The sequence below is a fragment of the Galleria mellonella genome, unplaced genomic scaffold (genome assembly GCF_026898425.1).
Source record: "Galleria mellonella isolate WM207_F2 unplaced genomic scaffold, CSIRO_AGI_GalMel_v1 utg171, whole genome shotgun sequence".
Taxonomy (NCBI): domain Eukaryota; kingdom Metazoa; phylum Arthropoda; class Insecta; order Lepidoptera; family Pyralidae; genus Galleria; species Galleria mellonella.
Genome location: NW_026442014.1, coordinates 3,023,856 through 3,050,940, shown reverse-complemented (window position 1 = coordinate 3,050,940; position 27,085 = coordinate 3,023,856). Strand labels below are relative to the sequence as shown.

The window sequence follows — 27,085 nt, the reverse complement described above, 5'->3', positions numbered from 1 at the left end:
TAATAATATAAAAGTATAGTTAAGAATTATTGTAAAGATACTTGGATGTTTGTTATTAATCGGATTTTTCACCAGAGGGAGACTATGTACAAAAGTCGATTGCTTGGGTACCTCTGTCCCATTCGTGTTTCTACCGTGAAGTGGTTGTGTTTGCATACCTGTGTTTCGGTTTAAAGGGTGGGATATGGTGTGAATTTACAGAGTACAGAGGAATAACATTCAGATGTTAATCCTCTGTCCTCAGGAATAGCAACGCATGGAGAGTATCATGGGCGAAATATTATACTTTGTTATGTCCATGTTACTGCTCATGTCTATAGGCGACGGTTATCACTTTCCATCAGGTGGGCCGTCAGTTTGTTTGTCATTCTAAGTTGTATAAAAAATATTTGGTCAAATAAACAGATTTTCATGATATACTTTATCCTTATTGAAGTGAGCATCTCTTCGTGGTAGAATTAGTAAAACATAAAAAAACATTCAAGCCCAACATTTCTAAATCATTCAGCGAGCTTCGAAAGACTACCGTTTAGAGTTCACCTAAAACTGTTATTTTATCTGTGGTTTCATTGCATGGTGGACCCGAAATAAAGATTCGTGGAATAACCATAGTGCCTGATATAGCCAATTAGAATAAAGAGAATCGTTAAATTAAATGACAGTGGCCGCTCACATAATTCGAAGAAGCAACAACCGCTGATGAAGAAGAATTTTCGAGTAACCCTTGTGTACAGGCAAACGTTGTATAGACGATTCCCCAGTGGATGGGATGACGATGTCAAATATGTCATCGAGTGTCAAAAGATACAAGTGGTTAAGAATCATTCATTATAGCAACTTGTAAAGAAGTAGCGGCTTACCCATATTCACTGCTGAACAAAATCCATGTTCAACATTAATAGGTTGGAATGAAAAATACGATTTTATTTTCAAAAGCTTATTTGTGTCTGTTTTCTGTAACTTCTCTGTTTATAAAGAATATTGGTAATTGTAAAGGGGTCTGTTGACGCACGGAACCCTAAATATAAGACAGAGTCATTATACAATGTGAAAAATGGATAATTTGATTTTATTTTATAAAGACGCTTTGCATTAGCTGGTTGTATGTTTTTATCGACTAAAAAAAAATTGAAGAATTAATTAAACTAGCATTTACGAGTATGACTCCGTCTTCATATTTCATTTATACACATTTTGAATACCTAATGAATTTTGTTTCTAAATTGATATATTTATGTTCTTATAATAATATTGTATAGATCCTCATAACAGAGTTATTAATAGTAAAATACGAATCGATGAAAAACTGTTAAAATTTAGCATGAGAATATTAATTGATTGTAGCACACGGATTGATAACAATATAAAAATTCTCGTTTCGTAACGTCTGAGCTACCTGTCAATCAGTACAGCAACTTTAGTAAATTGTTCCTAACAGTATGTACGTTTTTTATAATGAAGACTTCAACGATGGTGTGTACACATCAGTTCACTGATCCCATCTATATGCTATTTGATTACAGGAATTATAAACGAACTGCGAACTGCGCAGCAACCTATATAAACCGACGTATTAAATTTACGGACTCATTTCTAACAATACTGTCAAAGAGGTCGAGGAATTTTATAACTGGGATATTTAAATAAGTTGTTTTTTAACATGAATAGTTTTTTGGAAGTATTTTTTTTATTTACTTTAACGTTTTATATAACATCAGCAAATCCAATCGTTATAAAAGGTACTTAAATTTTATACAATTACAAACATCAGGTAGTTATTGTATCAAAATAACTTAAATTGAATGCATAGTTGAGATTATAACAGTTAAATTGATTTCAGGATCATCGCCCTCTGGAGATGCAATCATCGCTATCTCGTCTAGTGACCCCGAAGTTGAAAAGTTTCTGAGGTTTGGATTCTCATCTGAACTCGGCACTAATCAAGATAGTATTGTAACGTCAAGTGTTGAAGATATTGGACAAAAAAGTGTTACTGTTGGATCCTTAGGTCAGCAGTCAGAGACTGGCACGGGTCGGAGTTTTGTATCTACATCATCGTTCAATCCTTTCTTATTACCTTTGTTCTTCATGCCATTGAACTTTGAGGGTATTGGACTCGGTGACTTTGGGTCTTTAAATAATGACAGGTTAAAAGGTGTAGAGAGTTTTATTGAACCTAATCTTGGCGGCACTGGAGAAATCAAGGCTGTGGCAGCCATAAGCGATAATGGTCGTGTGTATGGTAATATAAAAACTGTTACTTTCGATAACAAAGGTATCAAATAGATTATGTTAATATTAGGTTATTATTGTTTTATATGAATAATATTATAAAATAAACGTAATACATTTTGCAGCAGTCTTTTATTGATCAACCCAACATGTATTTTTACCAATTGCAACATTTAAGTAATATAAAGACAGTGAGATAAATTTAACTAGTCATCTCAACATCGTTATATTAAAGGTACAATTTAAAATGACTATCACTTAATAAATATATAATTAAAACTTAATAGTAACCGTTATTCACAGCATGCGATTGTGCTGCCTGAATACCAGGTGCGTTAATGCTAGTAGCACCGCTTTGCTGAAGAGCACCGCCATTTTGTTGAACCGATTGAGCAGTGCTGGCTCTATATCCACCAATATTCTGTGCAGCGGAGACTGCAGCTCCGTAGTTGCTTAAACCATTGCGAGATTGAGCCGATGAGAGAGCTGAACCATAATTGTTGGCATTCTGAGCAGCAGATATTGCTTGGCCATATCCGTTGCTGTTAGCAGCCGCTACAGAGGATTCGTAGCCGAGATTTTGGATGTTTTGTGCAGAGGATATGGCGGACTGGTAGCGAGCGGGACCAACATTCCGAGTGGCAGATACAGCTGATCCGTATTGAAGTCCGTTCTGTGACTGAGCAGCGGAAACAGCCGAGCCATAGTTTCCTCCGTAGTTTTGGGCTGAAGACACCGCGGAGCCGAAAGATCCGCCAAAATTATAGGGATTGTAGCTGCGAGAATAGGATGAGGGGGCGGCGTTTGCGATGCCTACTCCGCGTGCGTAGGTGCTGTCACCTGTACCACTAATACCAGCCCCGTAGGCTTGGCCCTCGCCGGTTGAAAATGAGGATCCAATGCCGGAGGAGTGGGCGATACCGCCAATATTACTGCTAAAGCCGCTGCCAAAGCCAAACGCAACGTTTGGGGAACGTCCGATACGCAGAATAGTAGAGGGGAAATATTCGTTACCTGAAATCAATAATACAATGTCAACAATTTAATAAAATTACTTTTAAATTCTTAGTCGTAATATATGTTTACTAACTGGGTGACTTGCTCATTATAATACTATAATGCAATCATTTTTAATACTCTAAAGCAGACGTAGAATATTTAAACAGACTTTACATTCCACAAGTGGTTAATATTTAGAATATTCAATTCCAAATATAAATCACAAAAAATGTTTTATACATAACAAAAAGGTTCTGGCTAACATGGCGTCTTTAGCTGTCAAGTTAGTAAGACTCAAAATATATTGACGTTTTTCAAGCTTTTATTGAGAATTTTTTTCAGTTTCATTAGTAAAAAACAATCCTTGGTGTGAATTTATTTCAATAAATTTGCTAAGGTTGATTACAAATTGTTGTTATTACATTTTGGATAGAGCTCACTTACCAGTGATCCAAATTGGCACGGCTTGGGAAACTGCAACGGCTACCATCAAAATTATGAATTTATACGCCATTATTGTGTTTTATTTATTTCGATATTATTCTAGGAACACCTTACACCTTTCGCCAATGGTTATGGATGTCTGTGAAACATTTCTCCGTGCTTATATACTAGTATGATGATAGCCCCCACTCGGTACCTGACTAGGTCACCACTATGATACCAATAAGCTATAAATAAAAATTATCTTGAAACGGTAAACTAATTTGATGGTCCAGAAGATAGGGTAGGTATTATAAATTGCTAGTTACAAGTAGTTATATACCCATAAAATTGAGAACCAAGAATCAATTATTGAAACTGTCACATTTTACAAGAATTTGCAAATGAATTGGATGAAAAGCTAGATTAAGACGTATTTTAGTCGATTTGCTAATATGTACCATAAATTGATAATAGATTTATCGATCGTTCCTTTTATAAATTTAAATAAGTTATACATTATCATGTTAATGTTGTTTAGAATCGAGAACGGGCATACAAGTAGTCAATAAAACAATAAAACTTTAGTTATGTGTCTATTAGCCAATAAATGGATCCGTTCGCTGTCCATTCAATACGTATGCTAGATTAATTAAATTTGTTATATTAATTTATTATTATTGAAGTTAGAAAACTGAAGATGCTTATTTAGAAATAGCCCAAGCGTTGGGATTTTCAAGTCGCGTCTAAAGAATTATTATCACTCAGAACGCCGATGTACGTACTTATTATATTTGTGTATCTATTCATATATATTTACTTATATATTTTTTTATTCATTTATTTATACCTATAGATGTTTTCAACTGTATGGAAATTTTATTTATATATTTTTAAGTATAACATCTAAGTCGATTGGTACACATGTATGACAGTAACTACTAATAAACTGTCAGTTTTTCTCATATTGGGTTTGCTGGAAGAAATCTCTTTTGGTGATAAGCTCGCCTTTGTGCACTTTTATGTTTGTTTTTTTTCTATTTCAATAACCTTTTGTGTACATATAAAGAATAAAGAAAGAATATTTCATCGAAAATTAAACTTATTTAGCGAGTCACAAATAAACGCAGTGTCCTAAAAAAATCATTATGAAAAATGATCCTTGTTGATTTCAAAAAGAACTATCATAATCGGCACAGAAGTAATGAAGCTTATATTACGTTATAAAGCGTGAATACAAAAAATCTAAAAGTTCTTGGTATTTATTTATAAGTTCATTTACAGTTTTAACCCTTTGGATGATGCAATCTTTGGTATTTCTTATATATAAAATTCTCGTGTCTCGGTGTTTGTTACCAAACTCCTCCGAAACGGCTTTACTGATTTTTATGAAATTTTGTGTGCATATTGAGTAGGTCTGAGAATCGGCCAACATCTATTTTTCATACCCCTCAATGATAAGGGTAACCCTCCCCAAAAATTTTTTTTTTAATTTTTTTACAAATTTTTCCATTTTTATTTTATTATGATTTAGCATTGAAAAATATATACAATCTGAAATTTTCACCGTTTTACGATCAACTCCTGTTTTTTAATCGCGATTTTTATATGCTGCAATAGGGCTGCAAGATGACAATCGAATATAATATTGTAGTATTTACTTCAGCACTGTAACTCAAGGCCGTGTGGTCCGGCATAGACTAGGCCAGCTTTCTTTCCCGTGAGTGTCGTAAAAGACGACTAAGAGGTGAGGGATAAGCAGCAGCATCCCTCTTAAAACATCTCTAAAGCCTAACTGCGGTTGCCAGGGGGGAAAGGGATTGTTAGCAATGGAGTTCGACATTGCTAGCAATATGCCCTATTAGATCGACCTCCACGTGGATCCCCCTGGAAACCATCGTGAACAATTCTTGTTGAATGCGTCACGATTGGCTAACTGACCTACTTCATCCTCACCCATCATCCCTCACTGGTGCCCCGCCGGTGTATACCGATAGCGCGGGTGGGGTTACAATTCCATTATCACTCATTAAAAAAAAAAACTGCGGTTGCCAATCCGCCTGCTAAACATAGCAACTACTGGCAAAACCCTCCAAGGGGAGGTTTATGTTTAGCAGTGGACACTTAAAATATGATATGATGATGATCGCTGTAACTCCAAATTTCATGTTATAATCATCGGTAGCGCATGAGGGACGCGTCTGATGTTGCAAGCGAATATAGTTGGTGGGTACTTAATATAAGGATCAAAATAAATGTGCAATTTTCAACTAAACAAATATAGTATATACTTGTCAATATTTTATTATCAAAAATAAAAATTATATAATACAATACAAGTATTGTATTGTATAATCTTTATTGTACATAATTTATACGAAATACGTCCAAAGACTTAGTATACAATGGCGAACTTATCACATAAAGGGATCTATTACAGTCAACCTTTGAGAAGCTAAAAGAAAGCTGTAACATCTATTAAGATGAACAGAATGTTACCTCTATGTTCCATTTGTCTGCTAGATAAACTATTATATCTGTCTGTTACGAGTATATCTGTCTATTTACTGTATGGATAATCTGGTAGTATTGTTTTATTGTTACCCTATTCCCTTTGGCCGCAACAGAATATCAGTGCTTTGCTCTTTTGAGGGCGAGGCAATAAACTGAGTTGTGACCATTTTGTATTGCTATGGCACACGCACAAACGAAAAATTGTATTTAGCTTTATGTATTTTTTTTTTATCATTTATGTTATCTCGCTTTTTTTGTATATGTATGTTGTAATTTGTGTGCTGTAAGTAAGTAATGCAAATAAATTATCTATCTATCTATCTATTGATTTCATAAATTTACTTAATCAACAAGTAAACATTTCGTGTTTGATAACCTTTTTAACCGACTTCAAAAAGAAGCAGGTTCTCAATTCGGTCGTGTTTTTTTTATCTCATAACTCCGTCAGTTGTAAACTAATTTGGAAAATTATTTTTTTATCTGAAAGGTTATACATACAGATTAGTCGTATAGAAATCTTATCAAAAACGATTCAGTAGTTTAGTGTTTAAATTAAAATAACTGGTTTTGCTATTATTGAAAAAGGTTTCTTTACGGAAGACAATCTTAATTTATCTTTATGTGTCTATTACGGAGCGGTGGACTGTGATGAGGTGATGAAATGATGTAGACACGGAATTTAATAGCGAAATAAATGTATTAAACAGCAAGCAAGGAACAGAACAATATTATATATGTCAAAAAATATAAAATTGAAATTACAAATAATAAGAACATTCTAAAAGTAAATGTATATAAAAAAAGTATAATAATGTCTAAAGAGTTTGCATCGGCCGGTCGCCAATAGTGTCTATATAGGAACTTTTGTGTGAAAGAGTAATTGAGCTAGTGTCGACTTTATACTGTCAGCATTTCAAGTTTCCAATGCATCTGTATAAACAGGTATTTAGTTACACATTTTAATAAATATTATAGGAGCACTAATATATTTAATAGATTTATGTTATTTATGACCATTAGATTTGTTACATGTAAATTTTTAAACATAAGTCGTAGATAAATTTAATGAGTAATCATTTCAAAATTAAATATGATCATAGTGATAATATAAAATTTACGATATATTAAGATAATGTAGTCTTAATGCTTCCAAGACTTGAGGTCGTAGACCCCGACGATAAATGATCTAAAATAATTTTATTGCGGAAACAGAACATTTCGACGTGAAAACAACCTTAAAGCTCAATTTATTGGTGTCATCTTTAATTGGTATAATTTTGCAATCAGTTACATTTGTTTATTTGGAAAAAGTCATGGGTAAGACAATTTTGATTACCCGGGTGCTTGTATTTTGCATAATTAGACTGAGTTTTAGGTATTATGTCTATAAAAAAATTATTGATAGGAATTTAATAAACTAACTGTGCAAAATGCAAGGCGTTCAAGACAATTTTTGATTTCATATGAAAGTCGTTGTCATTAAGTTCCTATTGATCAATCTGTATACATAAAAAATAATTACTAAATGTGTCGCTAACAGCAAAACTCGAGAACTGCTGGATCATTTCGGCATGGATCTTTATGGATTCTTCTGGATCATTATGTAAGAACTGCCTAGAAAAATATAATTATCCCATTTTTATTTTTACCATATAAACTGTTCCTGGTTGCCAATACATACACATTTTTGACATGACATCTGTTTTATCAACTAGTTGTCACATAAAAATATAAAAAAGAATTTTATGTGTCATAAATCATAATCATTAATTATCATTATTATACCATCGTCATGTTATACCGTAGGAGTAATATTTTTATTAAGCTTATTTTTTATGCAACAGAATGGCAAACAAGCTAACGGCCCGCCTGATGGAAAGTAATTACCGTCAGCCATAGATATGAACTGTACCTCAAACATAACAGATTATACGGAGGCATTTAAAAGTAATATATGTAGTAAGGGGTTTTTTTGATAGATGAAAATGGTATGGTAACTCCGCCTGCGCTAACGGGATACGCTGGCGGAGCACCAGTGAAGGGTGATAGATGAGAATGAAAACAGGCCAGCTAGCCCATCATGACAAATTCATCAGGAATTAACCATGATAGTTTCCAGGGGGAACCGCGAGGAGGTCGACCTGGCTGGGTATATTGCTAACAATGGGATTCTCAGTCTCCATTACCAACAATCCCTTTCCCAATCCCATGTAGTAAGGGTATTGTAGAAGTTTTGTTTCCGTTTAAAGATTATAAGTCTTTTATTATTTAATGTTTTTTTATTTATATTTTAACATTTCAGGTCAGAATTATAAAAGGCTGTTACATTACGTTGTATACTGTTATACTCGTATATGTATAATAATACATCCATAATTCATTCGCTTCCCTTCATCATACAATCAGTCAAATCTTTCAGTGTAAACTGTGGTCTCCATAGTTCATGTCCCCGGTGACGAATAATTACCACTTTTAATAGTGGTCCAACACAATAATAAAAAAGAAAATCTTTACAATAAAATAAATAATATATTTAACACAAAAGTGATCTTATATCTACTTAATTCTATCTTGTGTAAAGCTCTTTTAAAGTGTGCAAGTGACTTAGTTTTTTTAGAAACTAAATAAAAATTTATTGAACTAAATGTGGACTTCCGCTGAGAAATAAAATGGTATCATAAAAATATGACCCGTGTTTATCGCAGTTTTAAGTAAATAGCGGGAATTTGGGATTTTCTAAATACAGTATTCGGTTGTATTGGAATATAGCGGAAAGTTAATTTATGCATATATGCTAATGCGATATCATATCGCCAGTTTGCAACTTTAGAAACTGCAATTAATTTTAATTGAATCTAGCTTTTATGAATTATCAATAATCTCGAGAAATATGGATACTAGGAGAACATAGCAACTAAGGATATTCTATTTATTTGCTATTTTATTTAGTTTCTTCCACCTGCTGCTGCAAAACTTCCCGCAACAGCAAAGTTTCGTGCGCCATTATTTAATTGCCCTTGTTTATAATCATTATTATATCCCTGTGGACCAGTCACAGGATTATCGTCATTGCGTTCCGGGCCGCTGCCTTCTTCGTCAGGATTTTCATCAAAGAAAGGACCTATTGGTCCTTGGAAGCCATATCCACCACCGTGACCACCAGGAGCGTAGATGTTTCCGTTGAATTGACTGTTGTACGACCCTTGACCGTTGTTAAAGTAACCCGGTTTCTGGTATCCACCGTATCCTCCCTTAAACGGAAAACCGTGGGGGAAATTATATTGGTAGTTGTTAGGATAATAGCCGTTACTGTAGCCGCCACCTGCTTCATTCGCCGAAGACTGGGATTGACTAATTGCAATGTTTATTGGAGGGACTTGTGCAGGGTAGCCTTGTTGCACGTAGCCCCCTTGCACGTAGCCCCCTTGATAACCACCTTGGACGCCGCCACCCTGGCAAAGTCCATACTTGTAGCACAATTTCTGCTTAACAAGACCGCGTGATACACGCACGGTGCCGCTGACCGCTCCACTCTCCGCTGCGGCATCTGCAAATTCAAAAACACAAAGGGTCCCATTACGCGCAATTATCTAACGGTGCCGATATAGTCGATATCGCAAATTCATCGTGTGATCGTGACAGCTCTCCAAGATTATAGAGTATCGATAAAAAATTACAACCTTGGGCCACGGATGGGCTCCATCCTATGGATGCGATCGCAAAAAAGAGCGGTAACAATCGAAAACTGAACATGTTATGATGTATATTCCGTTACTGGGTGTGCTGATTTTTTTTCGGCCCAAAGCAGTTTTATAGTTTGACACGAGGCCATCCCCCGCCGCCGGAGGTGCTGAGACATTGAGGCTTTATTCGTGAAAATCCCACGGAAGTGCAAATAAACAATGCGAATTTGTATACAATACCTTCATTTGGAGTATGCGATTTCGGAAGTATATTCAGGTTTTGGGGGAACGATCGATATTATTGCCTTTATAATTATCATGCTAATTATAAATTTAGGCAATGATTTATCACTTTAGCATTACAGTAATCAATTCAGATGGGCGGATGAACGAGTAAGTGGTGCTTCTACTAATAAATTGCTGTGGTAAAATGAAGATCTAAGATTTGAAATATTTATAACTAGATAATGGATAGTTTTATAAAATTCTAACGTTGTTATAATTATAGTTGTTTGTCTATTTTGCAAATAAATCTAATACTGTCTCAGGTTTTGACTAACTGTAGAATTTTTTAGAAAATGTAGAGTATGATACCTGTATGATACCTGTAATTTTATGAATTATAATCGATATTTGCTAGGACTAAATAAATATCTGTGATTCAGTTCATTAATTTTTTTAAATGTCTATTGAAAATAAATTATTTTTAGACTGATAATAAGAAGGTAGTTTATAAATAAACACGATTTGAAAACGATTCGACTTAAGAAAATATATGTATATATATATATATATATATATATATATATATATATATATATATATATATATATATATATATATATATATATATATATATATATATATATATATATATATATATATATATATATATATATCATATTATATGTATAATTAACTGTTCACTGCAGAAAACCCCTATAGAGGGAATGTTGCCTGTATTTGCGACGCTTAAAATATATATCATTTAATAAGAGAAAGTTTTTTTTTTAATGAATCCAATGATCACTTTAGTTCCATCACATCCCAACAGTCTAGATTGGTTTAACTTTTAATGCATAATAACTCATCTGCAAGACTAAGTCGCCATTTGGTCCCGGAATAGAATGGATCATCCCTTCCTTTCCAGTTGATGTCGTAAAGACGACTAAGGGAACTTAATAGTCGAGGAATAGGCACCAGCTTCCTTCTTAAGATATCACCAAGTCCTAACTGTAGTTGACAATCTGCTTGCTATGCCTGGCAACTACAGGCAAAATCTCCCCTTGTGGGGGAAACTTATGTTCAGCAGTGAAAGATTATTAATTAATATGATGATGAATTCTAAGTTATGCAAAAATTTTCACATAAACTAAAGACATGATAGTCGATAGATATTGTGATTGATTGTGTGTGATGATGATGTGTGAGATGCGAGTGATTTCATCAATAATTAACCGTGATGATTTCCAAAAGAAAACGCGTGGAGATAACTAGGTATATTGCAATGAGCAATTAATCCTCGATACTAACAATCTCGACCACCCGAGATTATGTTTTTTTTTAATGGATGATAATAAAATCCCGTCTGCGCTAACAGTATACGCTGGCGGGACACCAGTAATAATAAACTCTTTATTGCGCACAATAGAGATGTATACAAGGAATACAGAATGTGCATATACAAAAGGCGGTCTTATCGCTAAAAGCAATCTCTTACAGACAACCTGGAAAGGATGAGAAGGTGAGAATGAAAGGATAGGCCAGTTAGTCCATCGTGATGAATACACCTGTAATTCAGCACGATGGTTTCCAAGGGGGGGGGGGGGGGTTACGTGGAGGTCAATTTGACAGAGTGTATTACTAGCAATAGGACTGGTAGACCGCATTACTAACAATCCCTTCCCCCCACGGAAGATTATGTTGATACTAATAACAATTTGAATATTGCGAGAGCGATATTCAAACGCTTAATACGAGTACAATCATTAACCGTCATCATTAATAAACGGAAGTGTTTCGTTTTGTTTCCTATTTCCTTGGAATAACGTGCTGTATAAATTATTCGCGATGTAATTTTTACCTATAATAGAGATAACAAGGCTCTGTGTGGGCGGAATCTTTATAAAGCCTGTTAGCCAGTGGCCAGTGATATTTCGTTATCTCTCTTGATATTATTAACATTAATCATTGTAAACAAATTTTGTATTGAAATACTCGATCTTCAAATGTCGTTTTATTTCGTGAATGAAATTTCTCGAGAGATTTTGCCTCATTCTGCGTGTTTTATCGCTTGTACAACGGATTGTGCTCAGAGGAATTGTTCAATATGATGCCCATGGCCACTTTCTACCATCGTACAGCTCGCCATCGACAGGAAGTTCACTCACATACTCTAGAGTATAGATGGTCGTGTACAACGTGGTTTCAGAAGTCCAGGTTTTGGGTGTGAAATGAGCTCCTTGTTGAGGTTTTTCCAAGAGACTATTATGAACTATGACTATCTTTTAAAAGTACTGTTTAACTATCCCCTATTGTTATAGAACTTTACTGTATTTTACTTAGATTAAATCGAAAAATGCTTCTGATTATTTTATGAACGCCACTGATATCACGTAATAAATAATCAAAAAATAAATAAACATCTCCGTTTTAAAAACTTATCTGAATATATCGCAATATATATTTTAGGTTTGCAAGTGGTTAACAAGCATTAGAACATTCACAACCTTGAGTGTAATGAACTTGAACTTAGATTATATGGGGCGTGGTGTTATGACCAGTCGGCTGTTTTGAGATATTATTTTTTTAAGGAAATAATAATAATATAACGTAATGCGGTCTGTAAAATATAACTGTGTACTATAAACAATTTTGTATTACTTTATTGAAGTAACAATACATATAATGATGCCTCTGATGCGGATAGCGGAAGGCAGTCTGACTTCAGAATTATATAATGGGAATTTGCGAATTAGTGTTGACACAGAATTAAAGCAGTTATGTCTCTGTTTAAAGGATGGGATATAGTCAGAAAATTACAGAGTACAGATGCACAGGCGACTTTCCATGGGTCATCAGCTTGTTTTCAAAATTTTTTTTATGCAACTTAGAATGGCAAACATGCTGACGGCCCACCTGATGGGAAGTGATAACCGTCGCCTATAGATATGAGCAGTATAGACATAACAGAGTATACTGTTTCGCCCATGATACACCCCAAGCGTTGCCATTCCTGAGGACTCAGGTGTTATTCCGCTGTAGCATATAAATTCGCAAATAAAAAAAATAGGCTGTGTAATATAAAAACTCCGTGCAGTACCAGCCTCTTGGGTGAAGGAAAAGGGACTCCAAGGACTGGAGGACGAGGTGCACAAGATCTAAGAGTGGCGGTATAGGATCAGTAAAGGACCATATCAAATTCGGCGCTGGAATTGAATTACATCCCTAATATTTTTTTCGTCGTAGGGGAATATCACAGCGGTTAAGACCAGCCCTCCCTATATAATGGTAAGCCCATACGCTTAGGGGGTAAAAGGGATTGTTAGCAATGGAGTTTGACAGCCCCATTGCTAGCAATATGCCCTATTAGGTCGACCTCCACGTGGTTCCCCCTGGAAACCATCGTGAACAATTCTTGTTGAATTCGTCACGATGGGCTAACTGACCTGCTTCATCCTCATCTATCATTCTTCACTGGTGCCACGCCGATGTATACCGACAGCGCGGGCGGGGTTACCGTTCATACGGTTTTATACCTTTAGTCTTCAACAAAAGCCTTTTCAAATAATACAGACAATATTTTTATATATAATTTAATTACACTTAGAAAAATAACTATATTTTACATTTATCTTTTTTTTTCTATATATAGTACATACTAGTGCAAATTATAATACTGTACTAGTAGCCTTAGTGAGCGTTAGGTTTGGCAACGGCGACAGCAATAGCTGATCCTGTTTCACTTTGTGCATTGCTAACTGCAGAATCACCATTTCCACCACCACAAGATTCACATGGCACGTAAGGCTGCGACCCTGAGTTGGATGCTGTATTGGCTGCATTATAGGATTCTCTATAGTGCTGCCTTTCCTCCCAGTAGCGTCTCGGTGGTCGATGCATCCAATAGGGTGGCGGTGGTAGAGGTGGCGGTGGCCAATATGGCGGTGGTGGACAGTCGCGATAATAAGGTGACCGTCGTAACCGTCGCACTACATTCTCGTCTGAAATGGCGCCAAAATAATGAGTCTTTCGTTATTCTTTTTTTATTTCAATGACAAAAGACACTCTGAAATTGTTCTATTGTAATCAAATTTTTAATTAAAATGTAAATTGAACTAATTAAAACTTTGTGTAGAAGTAGTGTGTTGTTATTTTTGTATTTACGTTTTTGTATGCAACAATCCAATGCTGGACATAAGTTATCTTAAGGTTACCTCATTTGATTACCTAATGAGCTAAAAATTTGCATTATTTAATAAGAAAGTCTCGGCTATTCTATTGTTTCTAACACTATCGAGAATCACAACACATAAAGTGTCGTATAAACTCGAAAGAAACACAATTCAAGGGCCATTTGCACCTTAATAAATTAAATTAGATTTTAGATATATGCAATATACTGTTAGCTGAACCTAAATCAGTAATTTTTGAACACCTCTGTAAATTACTGTTAATTACTCTCTTTCCGTATGTTGGCAAAGTAAATACAATTTTGGCTGAGAAATCAGATTAGGAAGCGATATATCTAAAGAAGGTAAAGCCCCCTAAAAACTGCAAACTAAGTATGCCTTGATTTAGGATTCCACTTTGAGTTAGAGTTAGTGACCTCTTATTTCCTGCACTAAGCTGTGTATTCTTCCTCTATCATATGGGAATTTTATTTCTTTTTACAAAACTAACGATTCATTTTAAAACAAATATATTATTATATACTCACTTTGATTATTGGCTGCTGAATTATCAATCAATAAAACTACTAACAATACAATAACGCCTAGTTTCCACATGTTTTCGTTGTAATCTAAAATTTTTGCTTGCAACTACATTTTATATAGGTAGTCAGATCAAATCAGTAACGTCTTGTTGACAAAATTATCTACAGAAGATCACTTGTGGGTGATAAATAATTAGGCACACTTACACAGCAGGTGTGAATACCGCATGGACAGGTAAATCCCATTGGGCTATGTATGTATATTTTTATTTGAGATATTTCTGTGTACTATTTAATTTACGTGTGGTTTACGATGACATAATAGGAGGTAAGGAAACAAGACATCAACTAACCATTTTACTTATAAAAATTACGTTATTCGATAATCAATGAACAAATTTCAAATTTCAAACATAAGTCTGCGGTTAAATTATTTATTCAGCGTCAGTGCCCCAAAGATTTCAGAGGAGTGTAATTAAATTATGTCTAATTGGTAAAGGGTAAAGAATTAATACCATAAACTTTGTTACAATATATTGTGCAAATTTTTATACTATTACCTATCTCGCTCTAACATACAGATTAGTATATTCTCTCTCTTTAACGATGCCAATCTATACACTACATAATCTAAGACTAATACCTACTAATGTAATCAGTGATGATCAACATTTTAATATAAATCCTTTTCTATTCTTTTTTACGCATAATTTTTTCAACAAATAGACTTTATACTTTTATCTACACATTTGAAACTTTAATATCCCAGACCCTGAAAATAACAAAGCCATGAATACCTCTTATCGTGCATGACTTTGCACTACAATTATCTTCTAAAATTAATACATAGTTTATTTTAGATTTCACTTCAATTTATATTGTAATAAATAGTTTTGAGTTTCTAATATCAACTAAAATTATCCCTAATTTGAGAACTGAAAATACTAATATTAAAAGACAGATAAATGTCACTTTATAGCTTTAATTATCAACAGTTGAATAAATAAGAATCATAGAATTTATAAGATAACAATATTACGTAATTAGCCACCGACAGATACAGCAATTGCTGGACCACTGCGGCTCTTAGCGTTGCTCTGAGCATATTCGCTTCTTCCACACGTACTGCAACCAGATAATTGAGATGCCTGCTGGCCTTGAGAAGCTAGATCGGTAGCAGCGCCGAGGGCTGACTGAGCATCTTGATAGGACTGCTGACTAGAGCTACCATAACCTCCTCCAGAAATTCCACCCCGGCCAACAGCATTTGATTCACTCTGAGATTTTGCACTGGATTTATCGAATGAACCAGAACCAAAGTTACTGCTTGAACTACTGGCACCGGCTGAACTACCAGCGTTCGTCAACCCAGAACCAAATTGCACTTGCTGTTGTTCATTCGCTCCAGAAGAAAATCTAGACCCTGAGACGTCTTTACCTACCGCGCCTCTATTAACTTCATAGCCTTTTGATCCTCCCAATTCTTTAGAGCCTCCTCTGACATCAAATGACGAGCTTTGACTTTGAGAAGATGCACCTAATCCTCCAGATTCAGCACGTTGTGCGTTCCCGTTGAAGCCACCATTTGTTTGCAAAGATTGCACAGATCCATCATTAGAATTGAATCGTCTTCCACCACTTCCTTGGAAGGAATACTGTGATTCTTTGTATTTCCCACTTGCTTGAAATTGGCCACCTGCAGATCCACTGAAGCCAGATGATAACCTATCAGCACGTCCACTTGAAATCTGTCCTCCCAATCCGCTAGAACCTGCACCGGAGTCAATAGGCTGGCTATTAAATCCACTAGCAGATTTACCAAAGCCGGATGATGCACTTGAGCCCGATGATTGACTACCATATCCACCGAAGCCTCCGTCACCTCTCGAAGATGCTACAGAAAATGCCTGACCAGATGCTTGAGCTCCACCTTCAGCAGCAGCTTCTGCACCACTGAATACACCTTGCCGCGAACCGTCATAATTTCGTGCAAATCCGCTCCAGTGATGTGTGCGAAACATTGGTGGTGGTGGTGGCCAGCGTGGGGGACCAGGTGGTCCGTAATGTGGTCCAAATCCGTCGCGATCGCCGCAAACATCGCACGGAGAACGTGCTATCCTCTTCAATGAGGCATCTGCAATGATAATAGAAATAATTTTCTAGATTTATATCGTATGCTAGCGAGATAATAGGAAGACTGGGAGAGTTTATTAAAAAGTCGTTCTCCAAAAAGCTAATAAGAGCATGTGGATTATTATACTGATGAACGAAGGAAAGAAGATAATTTAGACTACAGTCTGAAGAACTCATGATCAATTTTAAGGCCAACGCAAGAAATTCCCAACATCCAGTAACATAGATCAAAGATCTTTGTTTACTTGACTAGTATGGTATAGTTCACTTGATTAGTTATAGTAGTAAAGTAGTATTCATTGTAAAGTAAAACTTTAAAATAAGCACAAGTCTTTATCGAAATTAAACCTTTCTTAAAAGGTAATATTTACGTTACACATATGATCAAAGAAAGTAATAATTTACGTAATTTAAAATCAGAGAAAAAATGGGGAACAATCGATATACCTAGTACACCTAGTGGCTTACCAGAAGGCTTAACAGATAAAAATGTTTCAAAAACATCTACCTTCATTATTCAGCACAACACTTTGAACTGACAGCGCAGTAAGTGCCAATATGGCGACTGTTAATTTGGACATCTTGATGAAGGTTCAAATCGTTCTGAGATAGACAATCCACAATGGTCCCATTTATAGGTAAAATTGATTGGTGAGATATTTGATGTTTTCCAAGAATAGTAACCTCGTCTGGTGACATCTATCAATTGATAATGTACACATGCTAACTATTGTAGCACTTAGGCAATTCACACAATTTTGTTAGTCTGCATAAACTCTGTGCGAACTGGAAGCTTGGTAAAATACCTGCGGTAAAATTTGATGACTTCAACAAGTGTTTTACCTACTCTTATTGAGTATAGAAAGGTTATAATAATTCGAGATTCTTTGGTAGATAAATAGATAGATACTCTTTATTGTTTTCTCTATAAGATTATAATAGTAAACTTATTATAAATATAAACAGTTACAAGAGAATATTACACTAAGAAAACAATGGGCGGCCTTATCGCTAACAGCGACCTCTTCCAGGCAACCTTTGGATGGAGAAGAGTAAATATAAACAGTTTGTCTGGAAGCACGAAACTGTTCGTTTTTTAAGTAGATACATATAGAGATATGCATACGTACAATAACGTCAATATATAAATGTATGTTTTAAGTAAGTTTTGTTGTACTAATGAAACTAAATAACATTTTATAGAAACTTAAATCGAAACACATAGGTATTTCTTTCACAAATATATACGTATATCTATATATAAACTTCACAGGAGTACATATACATTTTAGACCACTGCATTAATTTATCTTCTATTTTAGGAAACAGAAGCATCAAATATTTGCTAGTCATGAAGACGAAACTTTTTTGTATTATCAGAATGTAGTGTCAGATTCATCTTGTCTGAACATTTTATTTTCATACATACCTAATCATGCCCTTCTTTGTTTTCATCTCATACGAATTTATGATATTCAACCACTTTTTTTTTTACAACACAGGGGGCAAACGAGCATGCGACTCACCTGATGGTAAGTGACTACCGCCGCCCATGATCACCCACAACACCAGCGGCATTGCAGGTGTGCTGCCGGCCGGCTGCTCGCAAGGAGCTTAATCCTAATCTGCAAATGCTTTTTTACACTCATTCTATTATGATGATCAGACGATTAGTGTGATCAGGTGGTACTTATACTATATTATACCATACCACTTTCTATCAGGTGGCCGTCAGCTTGTATGCCATTCTAAATTGCATAAAAAAATATACTTGTTTCTTTTAACTGTAATTATTACTGTTGTTGGTAATAAAGATATCTATCAATACTTTTTACAGAAATCTCACAGTCACCGCATCGATTTATTTTGAAAAGGTTCAAAGCTAAGTTAAAATATCATTTATGAAACTGAATATCATTACCCGAGTTGTCAGTTTTATGTGTGAATTTATGCATGCACCAGTCTCAGCTTAGTATACTTATTATGACCAATCCTGTAGAATACATAGTATTTACCAGAGGGAGACTTTGTACAAAACTCGATTGCTTGGGCACCTCTGTCCCATTGGTGTTGCTACCGTGAAGCAGTTGTGTTTTCATGGCTGTGTTTCGGTTTGAAGGGTGGGATATGATGTGAATTTACAGGGTACAGAGGAATAACACCTGAGTCCTCAGGAATGGCAACGCATGGGGGGTATCATTGGCGAAACAGTATACTCTGTTATGTCCATGGTACTGCTCATGTCTATAGGCGACTGTTACCACTATCCATCAGGTGGACCGTCAGCTTGTTTGTTATTCTAAGTTGTATAAAAAAAAATATGGTACGTTGTTTTGAATTGATGATTAATTTATAATGGTTTGTAATGGAACGTCTTTACCGCTTTTTGTATTGCAACTTTTATTGGAGAAAGTTGTTCAGTTTTAGGATAATAAATTTTGCTTTTACAGGCTCACAGTCTGTTAAAAGCAAAATATTCTTAAACTGCCAAATCCAAAAAACAATTTTTATAAGGATTCTATGATTACAAATTAAAATACAAAAGTTGATCAAATTTAATTTAATTACATAGTTTTGTCACAAAATATCCGATTTTACTTATTTTTTTATGTTACCGCTGATATGTTACATTCCGCTGAAATTTTAAAACTTATAATACACTCAGTACGTAATATATTGAGCCATATTATTTATTTGAGTTTTAAAAATACCTTAAAAAATAACAGTTTCCTAGCAATTTCAAGTATGAGGGGTGATGAGGATATAATGTCTGTGTATTTTATTTTGAACACGTAAATCTTTAAAGCTTTTAGCTAATTAGATAAAGTAATAACAGCGTAGTACAGAAATTATATTGCTTGACTTATTTATAAGAAGGTGATTATATGAAGAAATATAATGATAGGTCGTGTTATCCCAGCATAGAATAGGCCACCCCTTCCTTTTCTGTAGGTGTCGTAAGAGGCAACTAAAGGAATTTAATAGAGGGATGAGCAGCAGCGTCCTTATTAAAACATCTCTACAAGCCTAACTGCAGTTGTCAAGCGTGGAAACTACTGGCAAAACTCCTCTTATGGGGAAGGCTTATGTTCAGCAGTGGACAGTTAGACTGAAATGATGACATGAAAATTATGTATAAAATAATAACTCCAAATATTTCCACCTGTTACAAAAGATCTGATATTCTTAAATTTGGATATCCACTTTGTTCTGGACTAACAAAGTGGACATCCAAACATTAAAACTGTAATTTCAAGTCTATAATAATAATAAAAAATATATTATATATAAAAAAAATGTAACAAAAACACATAAGAAAGATGTTTTTTTAATTTTATACCATCATAAACAATAGTAATTTAACTCTTTTCGAGTACAATGTATCACATAAGACGAGCATATCCACTTGAGTTATCTTCGCTTTCCCGCCGCTGCAGAGTTGGCACTTGACTGCGAGAGGCCGCCCTCCCCTCCACGGCTTATACTAATGCTCTTCGATATGCTGATGGTACCAGAGCCGTCTTCTAAACGTCTCAAGTTACCCCGATCACCCCTTCCATATTCTGGAACCCTTCCAAATTCTGGACCCCTTCCATATTCCGGACCCCTTCCATATTCCGGACCCCTTCCATATTCTAGTCTAGGTGGCGGTAGAGGTGGACCTCTTGGTCTGCCGTATCCACCACCACCTATATATCTGGGCTGTTCATAGCGACCACCGTTATATCCAGGCCTGCCATAGTAGCTACCAGCGTTGGCTTGTGCATTTGAATTAGCGTATGATCCGAATTGTGGAGAGCGTACTACGCGGGTTTCTGTAATTTAAAAATAGAAATTACTATTGTTGTTTAAAAATATGTCTAAATTTGGACAGGGCAAGGAACGTGGACTATACAGCCTAGTCATAAATTGCATTGATTTTTCATATATGAGGAGATAATATTTCTATAGACCTTCATTGAATTTAAAAGTATCAAACGTCAGAAATATGAATTGCTATTTTTGTCTTTTTTTTTTCTTTTTTTTTCTCGTATTCATTCTTTTGTAGAATAGACGTAGGGAACGCAGCCCATACAGCCTAAACTGACGTAGAGAATAATTTTCTTACTATGGACTTCTAAAGTTTAGATATTAAAAACTTAATTGTGTTCTTGATGAAAAATAAACAGAAAGATGATTATTAACATTTTTAATAACTATGTAAGACAGTACGATAATTCTGTTTTACTTCTCGAAATGTACATTATACATAGAGATGGTAAACGGTTACAAAAGTAACACATCACGCGCATTGTTAAATTTGTCCAGACGACTTTATGACATTATTATTTTACAAAATACAATGGCAAATATTTATGATATCTTCTAAACCGAACCAATACAATACAATGGAATAGAAAACATGCTCGTATATCTAAAAGAATCATATAAATAATCATATTTCAAATTAAATAAAATATTATTATATACGAATATTTAAAAATGTCATAATTTTTTTTTAATTTAAATTATGTAACTATGGCTTAAAAAATTATGTTTTTCAACACTACACTTTAATGTAAAAGTTGTCACCACACTATTCTGGGGATAAGGAGATCATGCTAACAATTCCAAATTTAAATTATATTAAAACAAGTATAGATCTAGCATTGAATTGGATCAATTTTATTTCACAATTGTTAAGGAGGTAATCGATAGTAACAGAATATTTTATTTTAACTAACCTGCGTCTATAGGTGTAAAATTAAGGATGACTAGAAAAATAAATCCAACACAGATTGTTAAGTGAGCCATCCTGTTACTTTAAATTAACGTCCTAACACTGATATGACAGCTTAAAACATGCCTATATATATATTACTTACATAATTATGTCACGTACTATTTAGTATGCGAGCGATAATTTTCACACTTTGATATTTTGCTGATATTTCTCGGTAATCTCTATTGTAGTGCTTTAAGGGTCATTTTAAAAAATTTTAGATACTATTTTAGTAACTATTTTTATGTAATATATCAATGATGGTATAGGGAAATAACCCATAACGTCGATGACCTATTTTCAAATATTTGACTGATATATTAGTATTGGTTTAAGGTGTAGGTTATAGTACAGGTAGAGGAAGTAAAGGTTTTGTTCAGAAAATCCTTCAAATTTTGGATTTTTCCACTTTGATTGTTTGTGGTCTATCGCCAATATATCAACTGAAGTAAAACTTTATAATGGAGATGCCAACCAAATGCTACTATTTTATGACAAAAGTCTTTGTTTATTTCAAAAGTCGTTTCATACAAGTCGCTTCCAACGATACACCAGTATTCTCATATGGAAATGTTACCTGCAAAGACAGTAAGTAGTAATTTTTTTTTAATCACTAATTTAAATACTATTCATTCATGTGCAAACGTAATGACACAATTAAAAAAAATAAGCGGAGTAAAATTTGGCGATAAATATCGTTAGTAGTATCAAGGATATGTTATAAGGTCAGAGAATAAGTGAAATAATTAAGTGTGTTCCACAAAAAGAACTGACCTCAAATGTGGCAAAACTAGTTATTTTGATTAAAAAACTAATCTATTGAACCTTATGATTATGATAAAGTTTTTATGGGCCTAATCTGTAAGTATATCTTCCCAAATAAAAAAAAAATCTGAGTCGGTTTACAACTGACGAAGTTATGAGGTAACAAACATAATAAGGGGAACCTCTTTTTTTTTAAGTCCATTGAAAAATGTTTTTAACGCAGCCACATACATACGAATTACTTTATTTAATTTATACATTTCCCAACAAAAGGATAGCTAGAGTTTATTATTTGAGCGAAAGCGTAAGTAGGCAAATGTTATAGGAGCATTAATTTAGCATTATCTCTTGATTTTTCCGAGCGCTTGAAAGGTATCTTTTTTTTAAACATAATTGCACAAATTATGAAAATGGACGAACCAATTCTCTGGCACTCAGTTTCCTCTATCAACACACTAAAAGGACGTTACGTACAGGTAAAGAAACATCATCATCATCATATCAGCCTTTAATTGTCCACAGCTGAACATAAGCCTCCTCCTTGGAGCGTTTTGTCAGTAATTGCCACGTTTAGCATGCGGATTGGCAACGACAGTTAGGCTTTAGAGATATTTTAATAGGGACACTACTGCCTATCCCTCGCCCTTCCTTCGTCGATTCTTACGACACCCACGGGAAAGGAAAGGGTGGCCTATTCTATGACTGGACCAAATGGAAACGATAAATGAAAAGTTTATCATTATTTATACAAATTTTAGACGAAGATGGCGAATGTTATTAGCGAAGAACCTGTTCGCTGGACTACTATTCCTTATAGCGGTGTTCATTGCTAAACCAGTGTTCCTGACGCCGTTGCAAGCGGAACCTGAAGCGCCTCTCAGCTCCGTTGATCTCTTGGCGTCATCAAGAAACAGCCTTGTCGGATACGCGTCCAATACTGAACCCTATGTAAACGTTATGTTAAGAGCGGCAGAATTATTGCAAACGGGTAAGGTTTGTTTAAACACATAGAGCAGTTTTATACTCATTTTTATGATTTTTGTATCCAAACAAGCATATGGCCTACTTGACTGTAAGCAGGTACTGTAGCCTATAAACGCCTGCAATACTAGGGGCATTACGCACGCGTTGCCGACCTTGAAGAAACCTCTTTACTCCTTTTTTAATTCAGAATGGCGATTTAGCAGGAAGCTCACCTGATGGAAAGCGGTAACCGTTGTCTATAGACAGGAACAGTACCATGGACGTCACATGGTAAACTATGATGCCCAAGGTACCTCTCATGCATTTAATCCCGTTCTTGAGAACTAAGGCGTTATGCATCCGTAACCTGTAATTTCATTGTTATATCCTACTCTTGAAACTGAAACATAACCATGTAATCATGAAGGGAAAGGGATTATTAGTAATGGAGTTTGACAGCCCTATTGCTAGTAATATGCCCTATTAGGTCGATCTCCACGTGGTTCCCCCTGACTGAAACCATCGTGAACAATTCTTATTGAATTCGTCACGATGGACTAACTGATCTGCTTCATCCTCACCTATCAACCTTCACTGGTGCCCCATCGGTGTATACCGATAGCGCTGGTGGGGTTACCCTTCCATTATCACCCATTAAAAAAAACATGTAACCATAGCTGCTTCCAATCAAAAACATGAGGGGAGGGGTAAAGGAGGTTTAGCAGTCCCATTGCTAGCAATATAACTTATCAGGTTGACCTATACGCGGTATTGTCATTGCTAACAATGGGCTATTAATCTCCATTACTAATAACTACACCATGCTATTTTATATATTTAAGTAAGAGAAAGAAAGTTGAAAATTATTTAATTCAGCTTTGCCTTCTATTGCCACCAATAGCGAATATTTTTTATTATCAAGATGGAAACTACTTTATCTTTTTTTTTTTTATACAACTTAGAATGGCAAATAAGTTAACGGCCCGCCTGATGCAAAGTGGTAACCGTCGCCTATATACATGAGCAGTACCATGGGCATAACAGAGTATACTGTTTCGCCCATGATACCATGCGTTGCCATTCCTGAGGACTCAGGTGTTATTCCTCTGTACCCTGTATATATCTCACCCTTCAAACCGAAACACAGCTATGCAAACACAACTGCTTCTCGGTAGAATCACGAATTAAACAGAGGTACCCAAGCAATCGACTTTTGTACAAAGTCTCTCTCTCAAATTGGAGCAAATAGTACGTATTTACAAAATTTTATTAGAATCAGCTGAGCGGTTTCGGAAACTAATGTAAAAGAACGAACCAACGAACGAAATATAGGATTTATATATATATTATTTTACGGAAATTCATTCGATGGTTCTTTGATTAAAATAATTTTGTTGAATACTAATAATAGTTAGTCCTTAGTTTTAAATGTCGATGGTCGCACGCATACTAATGATGGCGGATTTAAATAAAACAATTCTAATCAACTGACCAGTGATTCGGCTCAATTTATTTTTCCATTTAGAATATTAAAATAAATCCTGTACATACTAATAAAATAGATACATAATTAGTGACATACAGGATGTTCTAAAAATCATTAGCATTCATTGAAGGGACTCTTGTGACCAGTAAAACTGAACATTTATCTTAAAGAAATATGGGTTGAAGAACGACAAAAAATTAAGAGATTCTCATAGTAACTATAGAGCTAGGATCTAGTATTAAATAGTAACTAGATAGGAATGGAGTAACCTATAATAATAGATTTTTTGCCGTATGATACCGGTATAGAATGGGCCACCCTTAATGATTGATAGAAGGGCTGCAGCGTCCCTCTTAAAATATTACCAAAAGCCTAATTGCAGTTGCCAACCCGCCTGCCAATTGTGGCTACTACTTGCAAATCACCCTTAATGGTGTGGACAATTTTTTTTTATACCACTGAGGTGGCAAACAAGCATACGGCCTACCTGATGGTAAGCGGTTACCGTAGCCTATGAACGCCTGCAATACCAGATACATTATGCGCGCGTTGCCGACCCTGAAGAAACCTCTTTACCCCCCTTTTGAAGAACCCCATGCTGTAATCTCTTGGGAAAACCTCGGCAGGGAGCTCATTCCATAGCAATTAACGGCTGATATAATGATGATGATGAATAAATTCTTCATTCGGATTATAATCCATATCGTGTTAGTAGAAAACTTTGGAAATTATGTTATGAGTAGTAAAAGACAATGTTATAGTTCACTGACTACCTCCAGCCGCTCTGGACCCGTAACAATACATAGCGTTTCTATCCTTCTGGAGTAGATGCTTGGTTTCTCTACAATTAAACCTTTAGAATGTTTTCGGCGCTTCTACACATCATACGTCACAAGGAGGCAGTTCTCTTTATTATGGAGTGAAAACCGTCTGTATGTGCTTCCGCAAATATGCTTGCAGTATTATAGAACTGCGGGAGTACTGCCAACATCCTAAAAGCATTATTAACTGAACCCAAAAAACGTTGTAGGTTCCTTGCGTATTACTAATCCACAGAATGTACGTATAAAATATTTGGCAGTAAGCATTAATTAATGTAGTAGTATGTAAAGTTTATATTTTTTAATTTTTTTTTTACGTGGAACATATTGTGACGGGACTATCCTACTTAGTTTCTCGTTTGGAGGGTATCTCTGCCCATGTTCGGCATGTCTATGCCGTGAAGCAGTTGTGCTTACATGGCTGTTTTTAAGTTTGAAGAATAGAACATAGTGGTAGCAATATGGAAATTACAGATTACTAAAACATAATAATTATAATACCATTTACCGCTTGTATAACGGATTGTGTTCTGAGAAATTGTTTGAAATTATGCCTATATACCTTCTATCATTGTATCGCTCGTCATCGACAGGGAATTTATCCTTACACGCTTAAATTTAAATGGTCATGTACAGTGCGGATCAAAAGAGTTTTCTCTCGCGAACAGAGCGGATCAAAGGAATTTTCTCTCGGGAACGCTCAAGCTGTGGAATAAGCTTCCTGCCGAGGTTTTCTCTAGAGACTATAGTATAGGGTACTTCAAAAAGGGTTAAGTTTTTTTCAGAGTTGGCAATGCGTACGTGACACCCCTAGTGTTACAGGCGTCCATAGGCTACAGTGACCGTTTACCGTCAGACGAGCTGTATGCTTGTTTGCCACCTTTATGGAGAGTAACACATGAAAAGCATCAGAGTGTTTTCTGTGAGGTCCACAGTGCTGTTCATGTTCACAGCTGATGGTTGCCACTCTTCGTATTCGGGTAGTCAGTTTGTTTTTCATTCTATATAATTAAAAAAATTAGCTTAATAAGCAACAGTGTCTCTAAATATTGAAATGTATTAACTCTAAGTTGTTATATGTACATTTTGGCGTGAGATAAGTGTAAATTTCAATGCTTTAATTTGAATATCTATAAATAGGAGTCTATTCTTAATTCATTAAAAAACAATATTGTAACAAAATGCATTTTAAATGTATAAGATTTTTTTTCACCTTGTACACGTTTTAAATCTTCAAATCTACATAATTAGTGGCGTGCGTGGGAGTCGTTCTCTTTGACGCTATTTTTTAATTACTTTATTTGATACAGTGTTTTACTAGTGATTTCGTCTGCTTGACCGGGATATGTTAATAAACGAGGATTAAAA

At 35.1% G+C, this 27,085-nt stretch overlaps 6 protein-coding genes across 7 annotated transcripts; 1 reads left to right on the top strand and 5 right to left on the bottom strand.

Annotated features, from left to right (window-relative positions):
* The first annotated feature begins 1,605 nt into the window (after positions 1 to 1,605).
* LOC113518437 (uncharacterized) lies at positions 1,606 to 2,356 on the top strand. Its single transcript, XM_026903356.2, has 2 exons — positions 1,606 to 1,739; positions 1,841 to 2,356. The coding sequence occupies exons 1-2, from the start codon at positions 1,661 to 1,663 to the stop codon at positions 2,284 to 2,286; spliced, it is 525 nt and encodes a 174-aa protein (XP_026759157.1). The 5' UTR covers positions 1,606 to 1,660; the 3' UTR covers positions 2,287 to 2,356.
* LOC113518060 (keratin, type I cytoskeletal 9-like) lies at positions 2,356 to 3,889 on the bottom strand. The gene is made up of 2 exons (XM_026902820.3): positions 3,676 to 3,889; positions 2,356 to 3,246 (listed from the first exon to the last, which is right to left on the bottom strand). Exons 1-2 carry the CDS (start codon positions 3,743 to 3,745, stop codon positions 2,513 to 2,515), a joined length of 804 nt encoding a protein of 267 aa, XP_026758621.2. The 5' UTR covers positions 3,746 to 3,889; the 3' UTR covers positions 2,356 to 2,512.
* Positions 3,890 to 8,563: 4,674 nt separating this feature from the next.
* Positions 8,564 to 10,062, bottom strand: LOC113518062 (pupal cuticle protein Edg-91-like). The gene is made up of 2 exons (XM_031913283.2): positions 9,849 to 10,062; positions 8,564 to 9,715 (listed from the first exon to the last, which is right to left on the bottom strand). Exons 1-2 carry the CDS (start codon positions 9,919 to 9,921, stop codon positions 9,114 to 9,116), a joined length of 675 nt encoding a protein of 224 aa, XP_031769143.2. The 5' UTR covers positions 9,922 to 10,062; the 3' UTR covers positions 8,564 to 9,113.
* A 3,588-nt stretch (positions 10,063 to 13,650) lies between these two features.
* Positions 13,651 to 14,935, bottom strand: LOC113518063 (uncharacterized). The gene is made up of 2 exons (XM_026902822.3): positions 14,791 to 14,935; positions 13,651 to 14,074 (listed from the first exon to the last, which is right to left on the bottom strand). Exons 1-2 carry the CDS (start codon positions 14,858 to 14,860, stop codon positions 13,764 to 13,766), a joined length of 381 nt encoding a protein of 126 aa, XP_026758623.2. The 5' UTR covers positions 14,861 to 14,935; the 3' UTR covers positions 13,651 to 13,763.
* Positions 14,936 to 15,753: 818 nt separating this feature from the next.
* On the bottom strand, positions 15,754 to 17,574 carry LOC113518367 (spidroin-1-like). The gene is made up of 2 exons (XM_026903251.3): positions 17,429 to 17,574; positions 15,754 to 16,921 (listed from the first exon to the last, which is right to left on the bottom strand). Exons 1-2 carry the CDS (start codon positions 17,499 to 17,501, stop codon positions 15,831 to 15,833), a joined length of 1,164 nt encoding a protein of 387 aa, XP_026759052.2. The 5' UTR covers positions 17,502 to 17,574; the 3' UTR covers positions 15,754 to 15,830.
* A 2,658-nt stretch (positions 17,575 to 20,232) lies between these two features.
* LOC113518391 (DNA topoisomerase 3-like) lies at positions 20,233 to 21,756 on the bottom strand. Of its 2 annotated transcripts, XM_052892946.1 has the most exons (3): positions 21,645 to 21,756; positions 20,557 to 20,735; positions 20,233 to 20,520 (listed from the first exon to the last, which is right to left on the bottom strand). In XM_052892946.1, the coding sequence occupies exons 1-3, from the start codon at positions 21,712 to 21,714 to the stop codon at positions 20,332 to 20,334; spliced, it is 438 nt and encodes a 145-aa protein (XP_052748906.1). In that variant the 5' UTR covers positions 21,715 to 21,756; the 3' UTR covers positions 20,233 to 20,331. The 2 variants fall into 2 exon arrangements, with proteins under 2 accessions (XP_052748906.1, XP_026759095.2); XM_026903294.3 differs by having other exon boundaries at positions 20,233 to 20,735.
* Positions 21,757 to 27,085: the final 5,329 nt, after the last annotated feature.

Coding starts and splice junctions, on each gene's coding strand:
- LOC113518391 (XM_026903294.3), bottom strand. CDS start 21,714: ATGGCTCACTTAACAATCTGTGTTGGATTTATTTTTCTAGTCATCCTT. Junction 20,736..21,644: donor TTTTACACCTATAGACGCAG/GTTAGTTAAAAT, acceptor TTTAAATTACAG/AAACCCGCGTAGTACGCTCT.
- LOC113518437 (XM_026903356.2), top strand. CDS start 1,661: ATGAATAGTTTTTTGGAAGTATTTTTTTTATTTACTTTAACGTTTTAT. Junction 1,740..1,840: donor AAATCCAATCGTTATAAAAG/GTACTTAAATTT, acceptor AATTGATTTCAG/GATCATCGCCCTCTGGAGAT.
- LOC113518367 (XM_026903251.3), bottom strand. CDS start 17,501: ATGTCCAAATTAACAGTCGCCATATTGGCACTTACTGCGCTGTCAGTT. Junction 16,922..17,428: donor TGTTGTGCTGAATAATGAAG/GTAGATGTTTTT, acceptor TTATCATTGCAG/ATGCCTCATTGAAGAGGATA.
- LOC113518062 (XM_031913283.2), bottom strand. CDS start 9,921: ATGTTCAGTTTTCGATTGTTACCGCTCTTTTTTGCGATCGCATCCATA. Junction 9,716..9,848: donor GAGCCCATCCGTGGCCCAAG/GTTGTAATTTTT, acceptor TTGAATTTGCAG/ATGCCGCAGCGGAGAGTGGA.
- LOC113518063 (XM_026902822.3), bottom strand. CDS start 14,860: ATGTGGAAACTAGGCGTTATTGTATTGTTAGTAGTTTTATTGATTGAT. Junction 14,075..14,790: donor TTCAGCAGCCAATAATCAAA/GTGAGTATATAA, acceptor GCGCCATTTCAG/ACGAGAATGTAGTGCGACGG.
- LOC113518060 (XM_026902820.3), bottom strand. CDS start 3,745: ATGGCGTATAAATTCATAATTTTGATGGTAGCCGTTGCAGTTTCCCAA. Junction 3,247..3,675: donor CGTGCCAATTTGGATCACTG/GTAAGTGAGCTC, acceptor TATTGATTTCAG/GTAACGAATATTTCCCCTCT.